The sequence below is a fragment of the Lampetra planeri genome, chromosome 46 (assembly GCF_965212315.1).
Source record: "Lampetra planeri chromosome 46, kcLamPlan1.2.h2, whole genome shotgun sequence".
NCBI lineage: Eukaryota > Metazoa > Chordata > Hyperoartia > Petromyzontiformes > Petromyzontidae > Lampetra > Lampetra planeri.
The window spans coordinates 8,483,858-8,497,609 of NC_136152.1; the positions used below are offsets into that span (position 1 = coordinate 8,483,858).

The following is a 13,752-nucleotide window of genomic DNA, read 5'->3' on the forward strand; positions in this document are numbered from 1 at the left end:
CAGGAAAGTGATGCGCTACGCCAAGCAGGATGCCTTGTCGGGCCTGCCAGCTAGGACGGCTTGCACTTGCTCTGGGGGGTCTGGTAGATGCAGGCCAGCTCCGAATGATACGCCGAGCCTTGTAACGCCGATCGACACGCATGCAGGCTCCTCCAAGGCTACGTTGATGGACTGTGATATAGGGCTTATCCGGGAGGATTTGTTGCGGTTGCAAATGGAAGATGACATGTTAGCGTCGTTTCGTGCCCTGGTTCACTCTCGCCCCCGCAAGTCGATTCTTGCTGCGGCGTCATTTGCGAATGTTAATGGCCTGCTTATGTGATGGGAACTCGACACCCAGCGTCACTGGCTGGTTGTTCCTATATCCGTATGGGAACGGCTGGTGGCGGAGGTTCATTGTCACCGTCTCCTGCACTTGGGTGAATGCAAGACGCTCGCCACGCTTAGAAGTCACTACTTCTGGCCAGGCATGTCAGCAGATGTACGCACGTAGATAGCCACGTGTGCTGAATGTGCTCCCCTTGTGACAGTGCCATTGGAATCTATCGCTGTCTCCCAGGTGAATGAGCTGGTGGCTCTTGACATTTTAGGACCCTTCCCTCGCACTGCTTGGGGTCACAAATTTTTGCTCGTGGGTGTTGGGTATTTCACCCGTTGGCCTTTGGCATGGCCCCTCACCAATCGTACGACTCTCTATTGTGGTGGTTTTCCTGGAGAAGGGTGCCCTGGAGAAATTGCTCACGGATCAGGGCCGCAATTTTTTGTCTAAACCAGTCCAGGAGCTGTGCGACATTTTGGGTATGAAGAAGTTGCTCACATCACCGTACCACCCACAGACTTATGGGATGGTGGAACGCCTAATCTGCACCATAACTGCTTGCTATCTTGTGCCAAGTCGTCGATAAGTCAGACCGACTTGGACCTGCACATTACGGGGGGTTCTCACAGCGTACCGGTTGGCACCTCATACCTCCACAGGATCCCCCCCATTGGATATCAGCTGGTTGACCTCCCGAGTGGGCAACTAAGTGGCCGACGATGATACGCCGTTCAATGCAGCAGTGACAGTCGACAAGGGAGGTGGTGCAAGTGGCGGCGGCGTCCGCTCACTTTGTGAACGAACAGACTAGATAGAACGTCATTACTGCTTTTCCTTTCCAGTGGGGGACAATGGCTTGGTTGCATTACCCCCAGGTTTTCTTGGGGACATGGCAGGGGCCTGTCAAAGTTGTTGAAGCTCTTCAGCCCCAGTTTATACATGTCCAATTGGGCTAATGCCAGTGGTATGTACACCCTGCGCGGCTGAAGCCTGACGTGTCGAGACCCATCACTGAGATGCCACTGCTGGCCGACGCACCACCACACGCACCGCCACCACTCACACCTACAGATTCACCCCTATCCGCTCCATCGCCTCCTCTGTCACTGGCGAGGTCAGGGGGACAGCCAGCTGCGACGGGACCCCACTAAAGGCTGATGCCTTCCTCCCCCAGGGCCGCATGTGACGGGAGGGGTGGATCAGCCTCGGATGCTGCTGTCGGCACCTATCACTTGTGCAAAAGTCCGGAGCATGCTCCTGCGGTGATTGGGGGGGGCGACGATGTGGCACGACGAAGGGACCTGGGAGGATTGTTCAGGATGATTCTCCTTAGGGTTCCCCAAGGCTGATGCATTGACGGGGATGTGGTTGCTCCATTGGAACCTCCTTTTCCAGTAGCAAAATATGATAATTATTTTTTTACCCTTTTATCTGGCAACAAAACTGACACATTTTTTACAAGGAGTCATGTTTGCATTGGCCACAATACCTGCGGTCGGAATGCAAACAAACAACACAACTCTGATAATGTATGCACTGTTCTTGGCGTCATTTGGTCCAACACCATGTGAGACTAGGTTCTAAGAAAAGCTGTCTTGGGTGTGGACCAATCAATTTCAAGGACAGTGCATACATTATCAGAGTTGTGTTTTTTGTTTGCATTCCGACTGCAGGTATTGTGGTCAATGCAAACATGACTCCTTGTAAAAAAGGTGTCAATTTTGTTGCCAGATAAAAGGGTAAAAAAACAATTATCGATGTGGTTGCTGTTGACATCCTGTACAGGCTGTCGTCTGTGCGTTGTGTCACCCTGGCTGTCTTGTGTGTTTTGTTCCCCCCTCCCTCACCGGGGTTACACTGTGGGTGTTTAGATGCCTGCAGGATTGTCAATAATTTTTTATATAAAATATTTGTGGTTGTGTATGCTTATGTTGTTCGCCCTTTCTCCAGTTGTTGTGTTACACAAGCGCGGGTTGTCATTTGGAGGGGTGTGCTGCTGGTGTGCGTCCGCATGCTGAGATGGGACACACATGCACATTTGAGGGCGATGCGTTCATGGATGACTTGTGCTGGCACCATCTTTATTTGGGCAAATGGTGCGGTGTATCTGGACATTGGGCTCGTCCCGGTGCCACGCAGCGAGGTTGTTACGTTGAGGACAACTTTTTTTTCAGGGTGGTGGGGTGATGTAGGATACTCAGGGCTGTGATAATTCGGAAGAGAGAAGCAGTACATAGCTGTCAGCGGAGTCTCGCAGTTCTCCCATTGGAGAACGAGCCGCATGGCCGCGCGCTGCGATAATTCGGAAGAGAGAAGAAGTACATAGCTGTCAGCAGAGTCTCGCAGCTCTCCCATTGGAGAACGAGCCGCTGGCCGCATGGCGCGCTCTAGGAAAGGTCCTTACGGGGGACATGATTGGAGGAGGAGAGAGCAGGATGAAAGAGGCCGGGCGAGGAAAATAGCGGGAGTCGCGGGGAGAGAGAGCATGGAGATGGCTGCGTGAAGCGAAGCTGAAGAGAGAAATAAAAAGGGTTAATACTTACCTGTCTCCCTCGTAGATTTCATTACAAATGTAAAACACATACTGTATTAAAGAGCTTAGCTTTGAGGTTGATCTTCGGCAATTCCACACAGCTGTGTTGTTATTGATGTTATACTCACCTGTACTTTCACTTGCCTGTAGACTCTCTCACTTCTACCATGACCTGTACACTCACCTGTACACTTATTAAGTTTATTAGCCTAACTCCAGAATAAAGGGATCAATCTGGGTTTCTGAAGTGATTTGAGATTTTTTGACTGAGTTTCAAAGATGTTTTTATAGCCACATGCCATCTTTTGATAGCACAGTTGTAATTTAATTTGTGATCTAACCTTTCCATATTTCCTCTGCACAGATGGATCCGCCATGGGTGCAGTCATCCTTTGAAGGTATCGGTGGAGACCTGTCAAAGGCCAGTGGTTGTAGAGATACAATCTCAAGCCTTAGACCACACATACCAGTTGCAAGCAAAGTTAAATCCCGACGTGGTGCTGCTGCTGCTTCTTGTGCTGCCATGGCCAAAACTGGGTGGCGACAGGACTACAACAGAGACAGTGCAGAGAGCTGGGTGGAGCGGCATGCGCCAACAACAACGGTGAGGCCCCCCCAGTGGTAGGCTGGACCATGATTACACTTGTGACCACTCTTCCAGGACTCCTACTTCTAAAGGCTATTGCTTGAGGTCCCTCTTGACCTTCATTGTTGAAATAAAATTTGTTCATGCTGCCCCTAATGGGGTGACGCCCACTTCACTAGGCCATGTCCACTAACGTAGGCCATACTGCTGGGACACGACTTGTACCTTGCAGGAAGTTTTGCGTATCAGTGTGTTTTAAGTTTTGTGTACTGGTAGTGTAGCGGATAACACTTTGCACTACTAAACTGGCAACTCGAATTCGATTCCTGCTCATGGCCAACATCAGTGAGGCGATTATCTGAACCAGTTCTGGGCCTCTCCTCGTTCGACTCAGCCTCAAATAAGTACGTGGTGGAGTGTGTAAACATCACCACTTGGGAGACAATGGCAGCCGGACTTGGTGCTGGCCACCTCTACCCCCTTGTGCACCGTACCAGCCTTCATAGGTGCTCACTAACAACACTTGCCCCAACAGTCTGTTAAGGCATCTCATCCTGCCTGACAGCCATGCAAGCCTGGATGACCGAAAATTTCCCTTCCCTAAATCCTTCCAAAACTTCGATGCTTTTATTTCCATCCTCTCGCTCAACCCTTCCTGCACCCCTCATTTCTTTACCCCCCCCCCCCCCCCATTAGCCTCTTCCCAAACTCTACCACACTCACTCTCGGTGTTACCTTCAATTCCACTCTCTCCTTCATTTTTCACATTGCCAACACCACTCGCACATGGCGTTACCATCTGTACAACATCAGGAAAATCCGCCCACTCATCACTACCACACTCCCTTGTCTTCACTCGTCTGGATTACTGCAACTCACTCCTGGTCGGTCTCCCTGCTTATGCCTTTATCTCTCTCCAACACATCCAAAACGCAGCTGCACGGACTGTACTCAACCTTTCATACACATCTCACTGCTCTCCTCTCCTTCAATAACTTCACTGGCTTTCGTGACTGCAGGGATTCATCTTCTTGGTTCTTTCGGTAAAGTCATGTAGAATGGAAATAATAAAATAATACAAATTAAACATAATAAAATAATTCTCACGACGTTTTGGCCACAACGCAAGCAGCCGTCCTCAGGTGAAGAACAGGTCTGTCGGGAAGACAGCGTCTGAATGAAACACCCCAGGCTTCGAGCGTATATTTAATCTGGGTTGGAGGGGGAAGAGCGCCTTGACAAAACAATTTGCATATGAAGAGGAATTTAGCATATTTATGGGAAATGCAGATATGGGATTGGTACTACTTGTGAAATGCGTAGTAGGTGGGCGGGGGGTTTCAAAAGTCATATTATGCCCGTGTATTATGCAGGATTAGGAGCATCAAAGGGAGGGGATAGGGGTAGCATTAATAAAGGGAAGGAATGTTAATAGTATGTAGCTGCAGTAACTAAACCACCATGTAAAAAACTAAAGTATAAACTACATAGTATCATCAGTATACTAAATAGACTCTCCAATAAGCTGAGCTACTAACAGTAAGTAATACATTACAATTCTATGTCGCAAAAAATATAATATGCTTCCAGCTAAACTTTTTTCTCTTTCATCACATGGGTCTACCCCCTACTATATACTGCCATAGACAAACCCAACATTAAATTATATACTGTATTACTAGACACCACCCTATACCTTCGACTATACATTGTAATATTACACTATGTATTATTCTACCCACCCTACTGTATATCACACTGCTGTATATTCACTATACAATTACGATACTATATATTACCTTATACATTGTATTAAACATTACAATTTTATACTATTTATTATTATACAATCTGCTATACACTAGCAGATTGTATAATAAGATACTAAGAGGAAGCAACGAAATATGTCAATGGGAGAGTGGTGGTAGGAGACTTGCAGCGGAGCAAAGAATCCATTCCCTGCGGAGAATACAAGATCTATAGTCAATGCCAGTGAGTGGACTGCGGTCTGAAAGTCACCGTAAACGTGAACACAATCAGTTAAGATCCGAAATTGTTTATTACGTCCTTCCAATGATTGCTGAGCCAGAATCTATCTTCTCGGTTGAAATTGTCTCTGTGTTTGTATATGTGGATCGCCTCATGAACGAATCTCTCATGGTAGCCAGATGGCTTGCAGAGAACCTCTGTCTTGGAGAAGTCATTATCATGTGAGCCCACTGGTGGCTTTCCTGTCGACAGAGTGGCTCATTGAACCATCAGGTCTCCTTTTAATTAGGACATCCAAAAAGGGTAGCTTGCCATTTTTCTCGACTTCCATGGTGAATCTGATGGCTGGGTGTATGGAATTGATGTGGTCGAGGAATTGGTCTAGAGCAGGCCGGCCATGTGGCCAGATGACAAAAGTGTCATCTACGTACCTCTTCCATAAGGTCGGGCGCAGAGTGGCAGTCTGGATAGGCGTCAGTCTCAAATTACTCCATGAAAACGTTGGCTACAACCGGAGATAGGGGGGAGCCCATTGGAGTGCCCTCAGTTTGTTTGTAGAAAGTTCCATTCCAGGTGAAGTATGTATTGGTTAAGCAGTGTCTCACCAGGGGGGGTACCCCAGTATTTAGTCCTTGATGAACCAAGTCTTCAATGATTGCGATGGTGTCCGGTACAGGAAATTTGCTAAATTCCTCTTGATATGCAAATTATTTTGTCAAGGCGCTCTTCTTCCCACCTCCCCCCCTCCAACCCAGCTTAAATATACGCTCCAAGCTTGGTGGTGTTTCATTCTTCACCTGAGGACGGCTGCTTGCGTTGTAGCCGAAACGTCGTGACAATTATTTTATTATGTTTTATTTTTATTATTTTATTACTTCCCTTCTACGTGACTTTACCGAAAGAACCAAGAAGACAGTACATAAAATCCGTGATCTGGTCCCGTCTGTAAAAGATGTGGTTCCAGACATACAGTACCCTGGCGTCTACAAACTAAGTTTCCTCTGTGGTAGCAGTTACATTGGAGAAACCAAACGACATGTCTCGGACCGCATCCGTGAACATAAAGCAGACTTGAAACATGGTAGGACAAACACCTCAGCCGTGGCAGATCACTGTTACAATTCAGTGGGCTCACATGATATTGACTTCTCCAAGACAGAGGTTCTCTGCAAGCCATCTGGCTACCATGAGAGATTTGTTCACGAGGCGATCCACATATACAAACACAGAGAGAATTTCAACCGAGAAGATGGATTCTGGCTCAGCAATCATTGGAAGGACGTAATAAACCATTTTGGATCTTAACTGATTGTGTTCACGTTTACGGTGACTTTCAGACCGCAGTCCACTCACTGGCATTGACTATATATCTTGTATTCTCCGCAGGGAATGGATTCTTTGCTCCGCTGCAAGTCTCCTACCACCACTCTCCCATTGACATATTTCGTTGCTTCCTCTTAGTATCTTTCACGCGACGGTCAATGGTATAGTGTATAGCAGATTGTATAATAATAAATAGTATAAAATTGTAATGTTTAATACAATGTATAAGGTAATATATAGTATCGTAATTGTATAGTGAATATACAGCAGTGTGATATACAGTAGGGTGGGTATAATAATACATAGTGTAATATTACAATGTATAGTCGAAGGTATAGGGTGGTGTATAGTAATACAGTATATAATTGAATGTTGGGTTTGTCTATGGCAGTATATAGTACGGGGTAGACCCGTGTGATGTAAGAGAAAAAGTTTAGCTGGAAGCATATAATATTTTTTGCGACGTAGAATTGTAATGTATTACTTACTGTTAGTAGCTCAGCTTATTGGAGAGTCTATTTAGTATACTGATGATACTATGTAGTTTATACTTTAGTTTTTTACGTGGTGGTTTAGTTACTGCAGCTACATACTATTAACATTCCTTCCCTTTATTAATGCTATCCCTATCCCTTCCCTTTGATGCTGCTAATCCTGCATAATGCACGGGCATAATATGAGTTTGAAACCCCCCGACCACCTCCTACGCATTTCACAAGTAGTACTAATCCCATATCTGCATTTCCCATAAATATGCTAAATTCCTCTTGATATGCAAATTATTTTGTCAAGGCGCTCTTCCCCCTCCAACCCAGCTTTAATATACGCTCCAAGCCTGGGGTGTTTCATTCAGACGCTGTCTTCCCGACAGACCTGTTCTTCACCTGAGGACGGCTGCTTGCGTTGTGGCTAAAACTTTGTGAGAATTATTTTATTATATAAATTTTTTTATTATTTTATTATTTCCATTCTACGTGACTTTACCGAAAGAACCAAGAAGATCATTGGAAGGATGTTATTAACCAGGTAAAACCTTAAATACTTTATGGTTGTTCCATCATATTTACCGGGCACTTGTCTATTTTGCCAAGTTAATTGCATCCTTAGCGTTTGGCATTGCTGCTGCATTGGGGTTGTTGGCTTTATTGGTATGATTTGGTTCTTTCGGTTAAGTCACGTCTAAAGATAAAATAATAAATTAAATTAAATAATAGAATATACGACGTTTCGATTGCAACACAAGCAATCATCATCAGGTATAATGAAATAGCGACACAAAATCTAACCAGAAAACTATAGACAGACATATTAGCAGACAGATATCACCAAGATACATAGCGAGAGCAACACAAGTAACAGAGAGGAGTGATCGTTTCTGTGGGGTGGCCTTAAATAGACAGAGGGGGGGGCGGAGGCAGAGAGAGGGAGGGGGGTTAGAGAGAAAATTAGCATATCAATGAGTGCTCCACAGACAAGGCAAGCAAGCCTGAAAATCAGGAGAAGTACACACTAAAATTAAATAACCCAGCAAAATATCGAAATGTAATGTAATGCAACACAGAGGGTCGGTCAACACACAATTAACGCATAGTCTGGTTGATTACGTATTTCAAAGATTGCTAAGTTGAAATACGTAATCAACCAGACTATGCGTTAATGATGATTGCTTGTGTTGCAATCGAAACGTCGTATTCTATTATTTAATTTAATTTATTATTTTATCTTTAGACGTGACTTAACCGAAAGAACCAAATCATAATTCCTGCAGTCACGAAAGTTCTAAAATTAAGATTGGCTTTATTGGTACTTCCCAGCCCTGGCTTTCGTCGTGCAGCACCCCATTCCTCCTACCCCCCAGCCCCGCTTACTTCCCAGCCCCGGCATTTGTCTCAGCACCCCATTCCCCCCTACCCCACACCCCCACCCTTTCTATCTCTCCTCCCTGGCTCTGCCCCCCCCCCCCTCTCTTACCTATATAGCCTCTTGATACAAGCACCTCTGTTGCCCACTTCAGCAATTGTTTCTTGCTGTGGTTGTCCCACCTGAAGACGAATGCTTGTGTTGCGCCCGAAACGTCATGATTTAATGTATTTTATTTTATACCTAAGTGACTTTACCGAAAGAACCAAAGAGTATGGATCCCTGCAGTCATGAAAACTTCAAATCAAGATTGTATTAGCCTTTGTATAACCGTCTTCAGCTTACAACATGGTCTGGATTCAAGGCCTGATGCTGAAGCTTGTAAGGATCATTCCCTGCATCAAAACATTATCCCTGCTATGGACGATGCTGAGGAATAGAGGGGGGAGCTACGTGTCCATTGGGGTGACAAACTCACCTCGCCTCATTTCCCCAATAATGGTGTTGCCACAGGATCCAGTACTCGCAAAGAGGATCTTCAGCGTCTACACAAACAGCATGCCCCCATTGAGTAATACATTTTCCTACGCGGATGATCTTGGCTCAAGCCAAGCCTCCACAAAAAACTGTCACTGCATTTCATCTTGATAACAGAAACACTAACGCTCATCCTGACAGTATTATTTTGTGGCAAATCTGTGACATGATCCCGCTAAATTCTAAATATGACCTGATCCCACTTGGCAATCTCCCATTTCATTCTCACACTTCACCTCTTCACCGTAAAATTCATTGTCTTGTTTACATTCTATTCTATTTTGGATTTATAAAGCGCCTGTCACCAAGGCGCATGACAATGCTTACTGACTACGCTACAAAATGGCAAAATAAGGAATGCGGTAGTGACTAGGGTGGAGGGAGCGAAAGGTGGAGGCTGCGGCTAGAGAGGGGTTAGGGGCGTTAGGTGGTGCTGGTAGGGGTGGTGGAAGAGGAAGGTTAAAGGGATAGGATCTGAGGGCAGTGCAAAAAGAATCTGATGTGGAGAGGGAGTTTGTTCCAATGTAAGGGGGCAAGCAGAGAGAAGGAGCGAAAGCGAGATTGTGCATAGGGTGGAGGAGGGACAGCAAGAAGATAGACAGCTTGTGCCCGGAGCGGGAATGATGGGATTGTCTCGGCCTCGCTGTGCGCTGCGTTGCACTGCTAGCTGAGTAGTTAACCTCGTGTCCAATAAACCCTCAGAGCCAGGATGAACGTCCGACTCCAAACGTCATTTATTGAATTTACGAGGTAAAACTGGTAAGAAAACAGCACAGATACAGCATATGTTAATACCCGGAAACACCAACACAATGAATGAACACCACAGCATGATAACAGTCTTAGATTACATGTTTCTAAACAATAGATCCTGGATGGACCAGGCCCCTACATTACCACTGAATAACTATACAAGAGCACAAACTGCTGTGTTACATAAAGGCACATTGTGTATTCATCACACTGCACCCCAAATGTACAGTATTACACATGACACTAAATTGTGGATGAGATATTTCGTCATCCTTGCTCTCAGGATCGCAATATAGTTACTTGGGTACAAGTTTGACTCGACTTATTAAATTACAAGTAACATTCACAATAAGGAAATATGCAGGCTTCGTTGTTAACTAGGCCTCGTATTTATCATAACAATTTAACAGCATTATAAAGGCATTTACATCATTATAACGGTCATTCTAACATAACAGCATTGCCAATATTATAAGAACATAAACGAACTTACATACAATGCTTTTTAAAGTCCCACAATGGACAATTGCGGCTGGCTTCACTGGGACATGATGTGTGCCGCCATCTTGAATTATGTGTGTAATGGCCGACGCCCGCGTGGTTGAGCGGGAATCTTAAATCGCAACTTCCTGGTCACGTGACCAAACTTAGCATCAAAAACAGGAAATTCCTGTGTACATATGTAATGTAGTAACTCGGCGGGAGACGACTTCACGGGTAACACACTCTTTATTTTACCAAACTCGTTCACAGGTGACTAACACCTACTTTGTATCTCGGGTGACAACCACCCACTTAGTATCTCGGGTGACAAACACCCACTTAGTATCTTGGGTGACAAACACCCACTTAGCTACCCTGGCGACTAACGCCCACTGAGCTACTCGGGTGACCAACACCCACTTAGCTACTCGGCGACTAACGCCCACTGAGCTACTCGGGACACTCCCTGCCCGGGGTGTCCGTCTTGACTGTGGGTCCCCAGCCCGACCCACGTGGGCGTCGGACCCTGGGTCCCACAGTCTCGCCTCCGAGCCACACAGGGCCCCGGTCCCCACAAGGACGGCGGGACTAGGGGTCTCGGGGCACTAGGTCTTCAGCTCCGTCTTCTGGTCTTCAACTGGGTAACTTCTCCCCGAGTGCTCTCGCGCGTCCCCCTTTATACCCCACCTGCGGACGTCGCTGCGAGCACCCATCCTATTCGACCAATCACTGGGCGCTGGCTACGATCCTGTTTTCCCACATCTCAGCGTGCCCCAGCACCCACGCCGCGCCGCCCCGTCATCTGTCACTCCCGGCGCGCGCGTCCACACCACGCCCACAACGCGTGCCCAACCCCGCACCTCGCGCCGCCCTGTGATCCATCACTGTCACAGTCGGCGCACGTCAACACCACCACTACACATACGCCCCACATATGCCGTGAGGCAAGACACCTGCCGTGAGGCAGAACAGGGATATACAGTGATACCTCGGTTCACGAACGCTTCTGTTCACGAACAACTCGGTTCACGAACAGAAAAGTTCATAAAAATATGCTCCGGTTCACGAACTCCGCTTCGGTTCATGAACAGGAGCCGCGGCCATTTTAATGCTATTTCCAGGCTGTCACATGGTCGTGACTTCCTGTAGGAAGATCGTGGAGAGAAGAAGAGACGCAGAAAGAAGTACTGTAAGTACTGTGAAGACACTTTCAGTGACTTTTTGCTTTTTGGTGTGCTTTTTAGCACATACAGTACTGTACTGTACTACTGTACTGTACAATACTGTACTTACTGTATTGTACAGTTCACCCGTTTGAGTGCTTATTGAAGTAATCTCAAGCAAGGTTAGTGTTCTCTCTTTATACATTACTATACTGTACAGTACTAATGTGTATTGTAATTTGTTTCATATTTTTGTGCTTCAAAAACCAAAAAAAAAGGTCAGAACGGATTAACCGGATTTACATTGAACCCTATGAGAAAATGTGCCTCGGTTCACGACCAATTCGGTTCGCGACCAGAGTCAGTTCACGAATTAAGTTCGTGAACCGAGGTATCACTGTATAAGGAAAGGAGAGAAGAGAGGTAAGGGGTGGGCAGTTCACGCAAAGCTTTGAAAACTAAGGTGAGCAATTTAAAGAGACAGCTTTGATAGATAGGAAGCCAGTGAAGTTGTTGAATGAGAGAAGCAATGAGAGATGAAGGGAAGGTTAAAGGTGGAACTGCTGAACCAGCTGGTTCAGCAGTTCCACTGCTGGATTATTATTATTTTCCGCCTGAGTGCGACCGCTTGTGTTGCGATCGAAACGTCGTGATATATATATATTTTATACCTACATGACTTTACCGAAAGAACCAAAGAGTGTGTGTCATTCATGCTTTAGATGACCATTAGGCAGGATGAGATGTGGTCGGAAAGGTCGGGAGTAAGAGCCTTGAAGGAAAAGAAGATTTGAGTGTCGTCTGTGAATAGGTGATATATGATATAGAAAGAATGGGTTTGAGGGGGGATGTGTCAAGGGAGAATAGGAGAGGACCAAGTACAAAACCCTGGGGGATACCAACTGTGACGGGGGAGTGAGAGAGAGAACCATGGTTAAAAGAGACAGTGGATGAACGAGAAGTGCGGTAAGAGCGGAGCCAATGAAGTGGGGTGCTAGAGATACCGAGGTTAGACAGTTGATAAGAGGATGGAGTGATCAAGGGTTTCGAATGCTGCAGACAGGTCGAGCAAAATTGGGGAGATGAAAGGCCCAAGTGGCGTGAGTTAGCCAAGTGGTTGTGCACGTGGAGGACAGCGGTTTCGGTGGAATAGAGAGGACAGAAACCAGACTGGTGGAAGGGATAGAGAGAGTGAGTAAGAAATTTAAGAAGTGAGTCGGGTGTGAACTAAGCGTTCAAGGAGTTTGGAAAAGTAGGAAAGCAAGGTAATAGGGTGATAGTGTGCAGGGATGGAAGGATCTAGGGAAGGGGTTTTGAGAAGGGGTAGGATGATGGTGGTTTTGAAGGAGTTAGGGAAGATTCCAGATAAGAGGGAATCAGTTGAGAGTTAGGAGGAACGGGAGGATAGTGGGGAAGACAGATGGAAGCAGGGAAGGCGGTAGGGGATCAAGGGAGGAAAAGGTTGGGTGAATTTTGGAAGTTATATTTGACATCTCCAAGAGGGAGGACAAGGGTCAACTAGTACATGCGACACTGAGCAAGCAGAAGTGAAGATAAGGTCAAGCAAGTTACTGGAGGAGTGAGCTGGAGGAGAGGAGACAAGGTGTAGGTTGATAGAGCTAGTGAGATACATTCAAGTCGAGGACGTACATGGGGAAGTAAGATAGAGGTTGAAGTCTCCCAGAAGAATCAGCAGACATGAGATAGGAAGGATAGTGGAAGGAAGGCAGTCCAAGTCGTCAAATAACAAGGAGGGCTGACTAGGGTGGCGGTAAACAATTAGAAATGAAATTGCAAAGGGAAAAGAGAAAGAGGATAGTTGAAAATCGAAAGAGGGAAACATTGGAACAACAACAGATGGAGGCGATGGGATCCAGGTAGAGGAGAAGAGCCAGATGGTCTTGGGAATGGATGACGTTGGTGTGGGATGTGGAAAGCGCAGCTGGGATGGCAGTATTCAACGTGGATATCCAGGTTTCTGTAATTGCTAGGGCTTCAAGGTTTTTTTAGAAAAAGGCATCTAGGGTGGAAGCGGACTTGTTACCGACTGAATGGCAATTCCAGAGGCCGAGGTGAATGGAGCTGATGGGTGGAGGGAGCGGGGTAGGGTGGTGCGGCAGGGATTTTTAGAGTAGAGGGATGGCGATGAGGTTAGAAAGAGTCGCACATAGTGAAGATGGGGGGCGTATAGAGGGCAGCAGATGGC

At 46.3% G+C, this 13,752-nt stretch overlaps 1 protein-coding gene across 6 annotated transcripts in view; it reads left to right on the forward strand.

The window, feature by feature from the left end:
- RAD17 (RAD17 checkpoint clamp loader component) overlaps window positions 1–13,752 on the forward strand; it is a 94,540-nt gene that overhangs the window by 17,985 nt on the left and 62,803 nt on the right. For all 6 annotated transcript variants that reach the window (XM_078615300.1, XM_078615301.1, XM_078615304.1 and 3 more), the window contains exon 3: window positions 3,217–3,456. In XM_078615300.1, coding sequence (XP_078471426.1) covers window positions 3,217–3,456 — 240 coding nt within the window. The remainder of the gene's footprint in view (window positions 1–3,216; window positions 3,457–13,752) is intronic.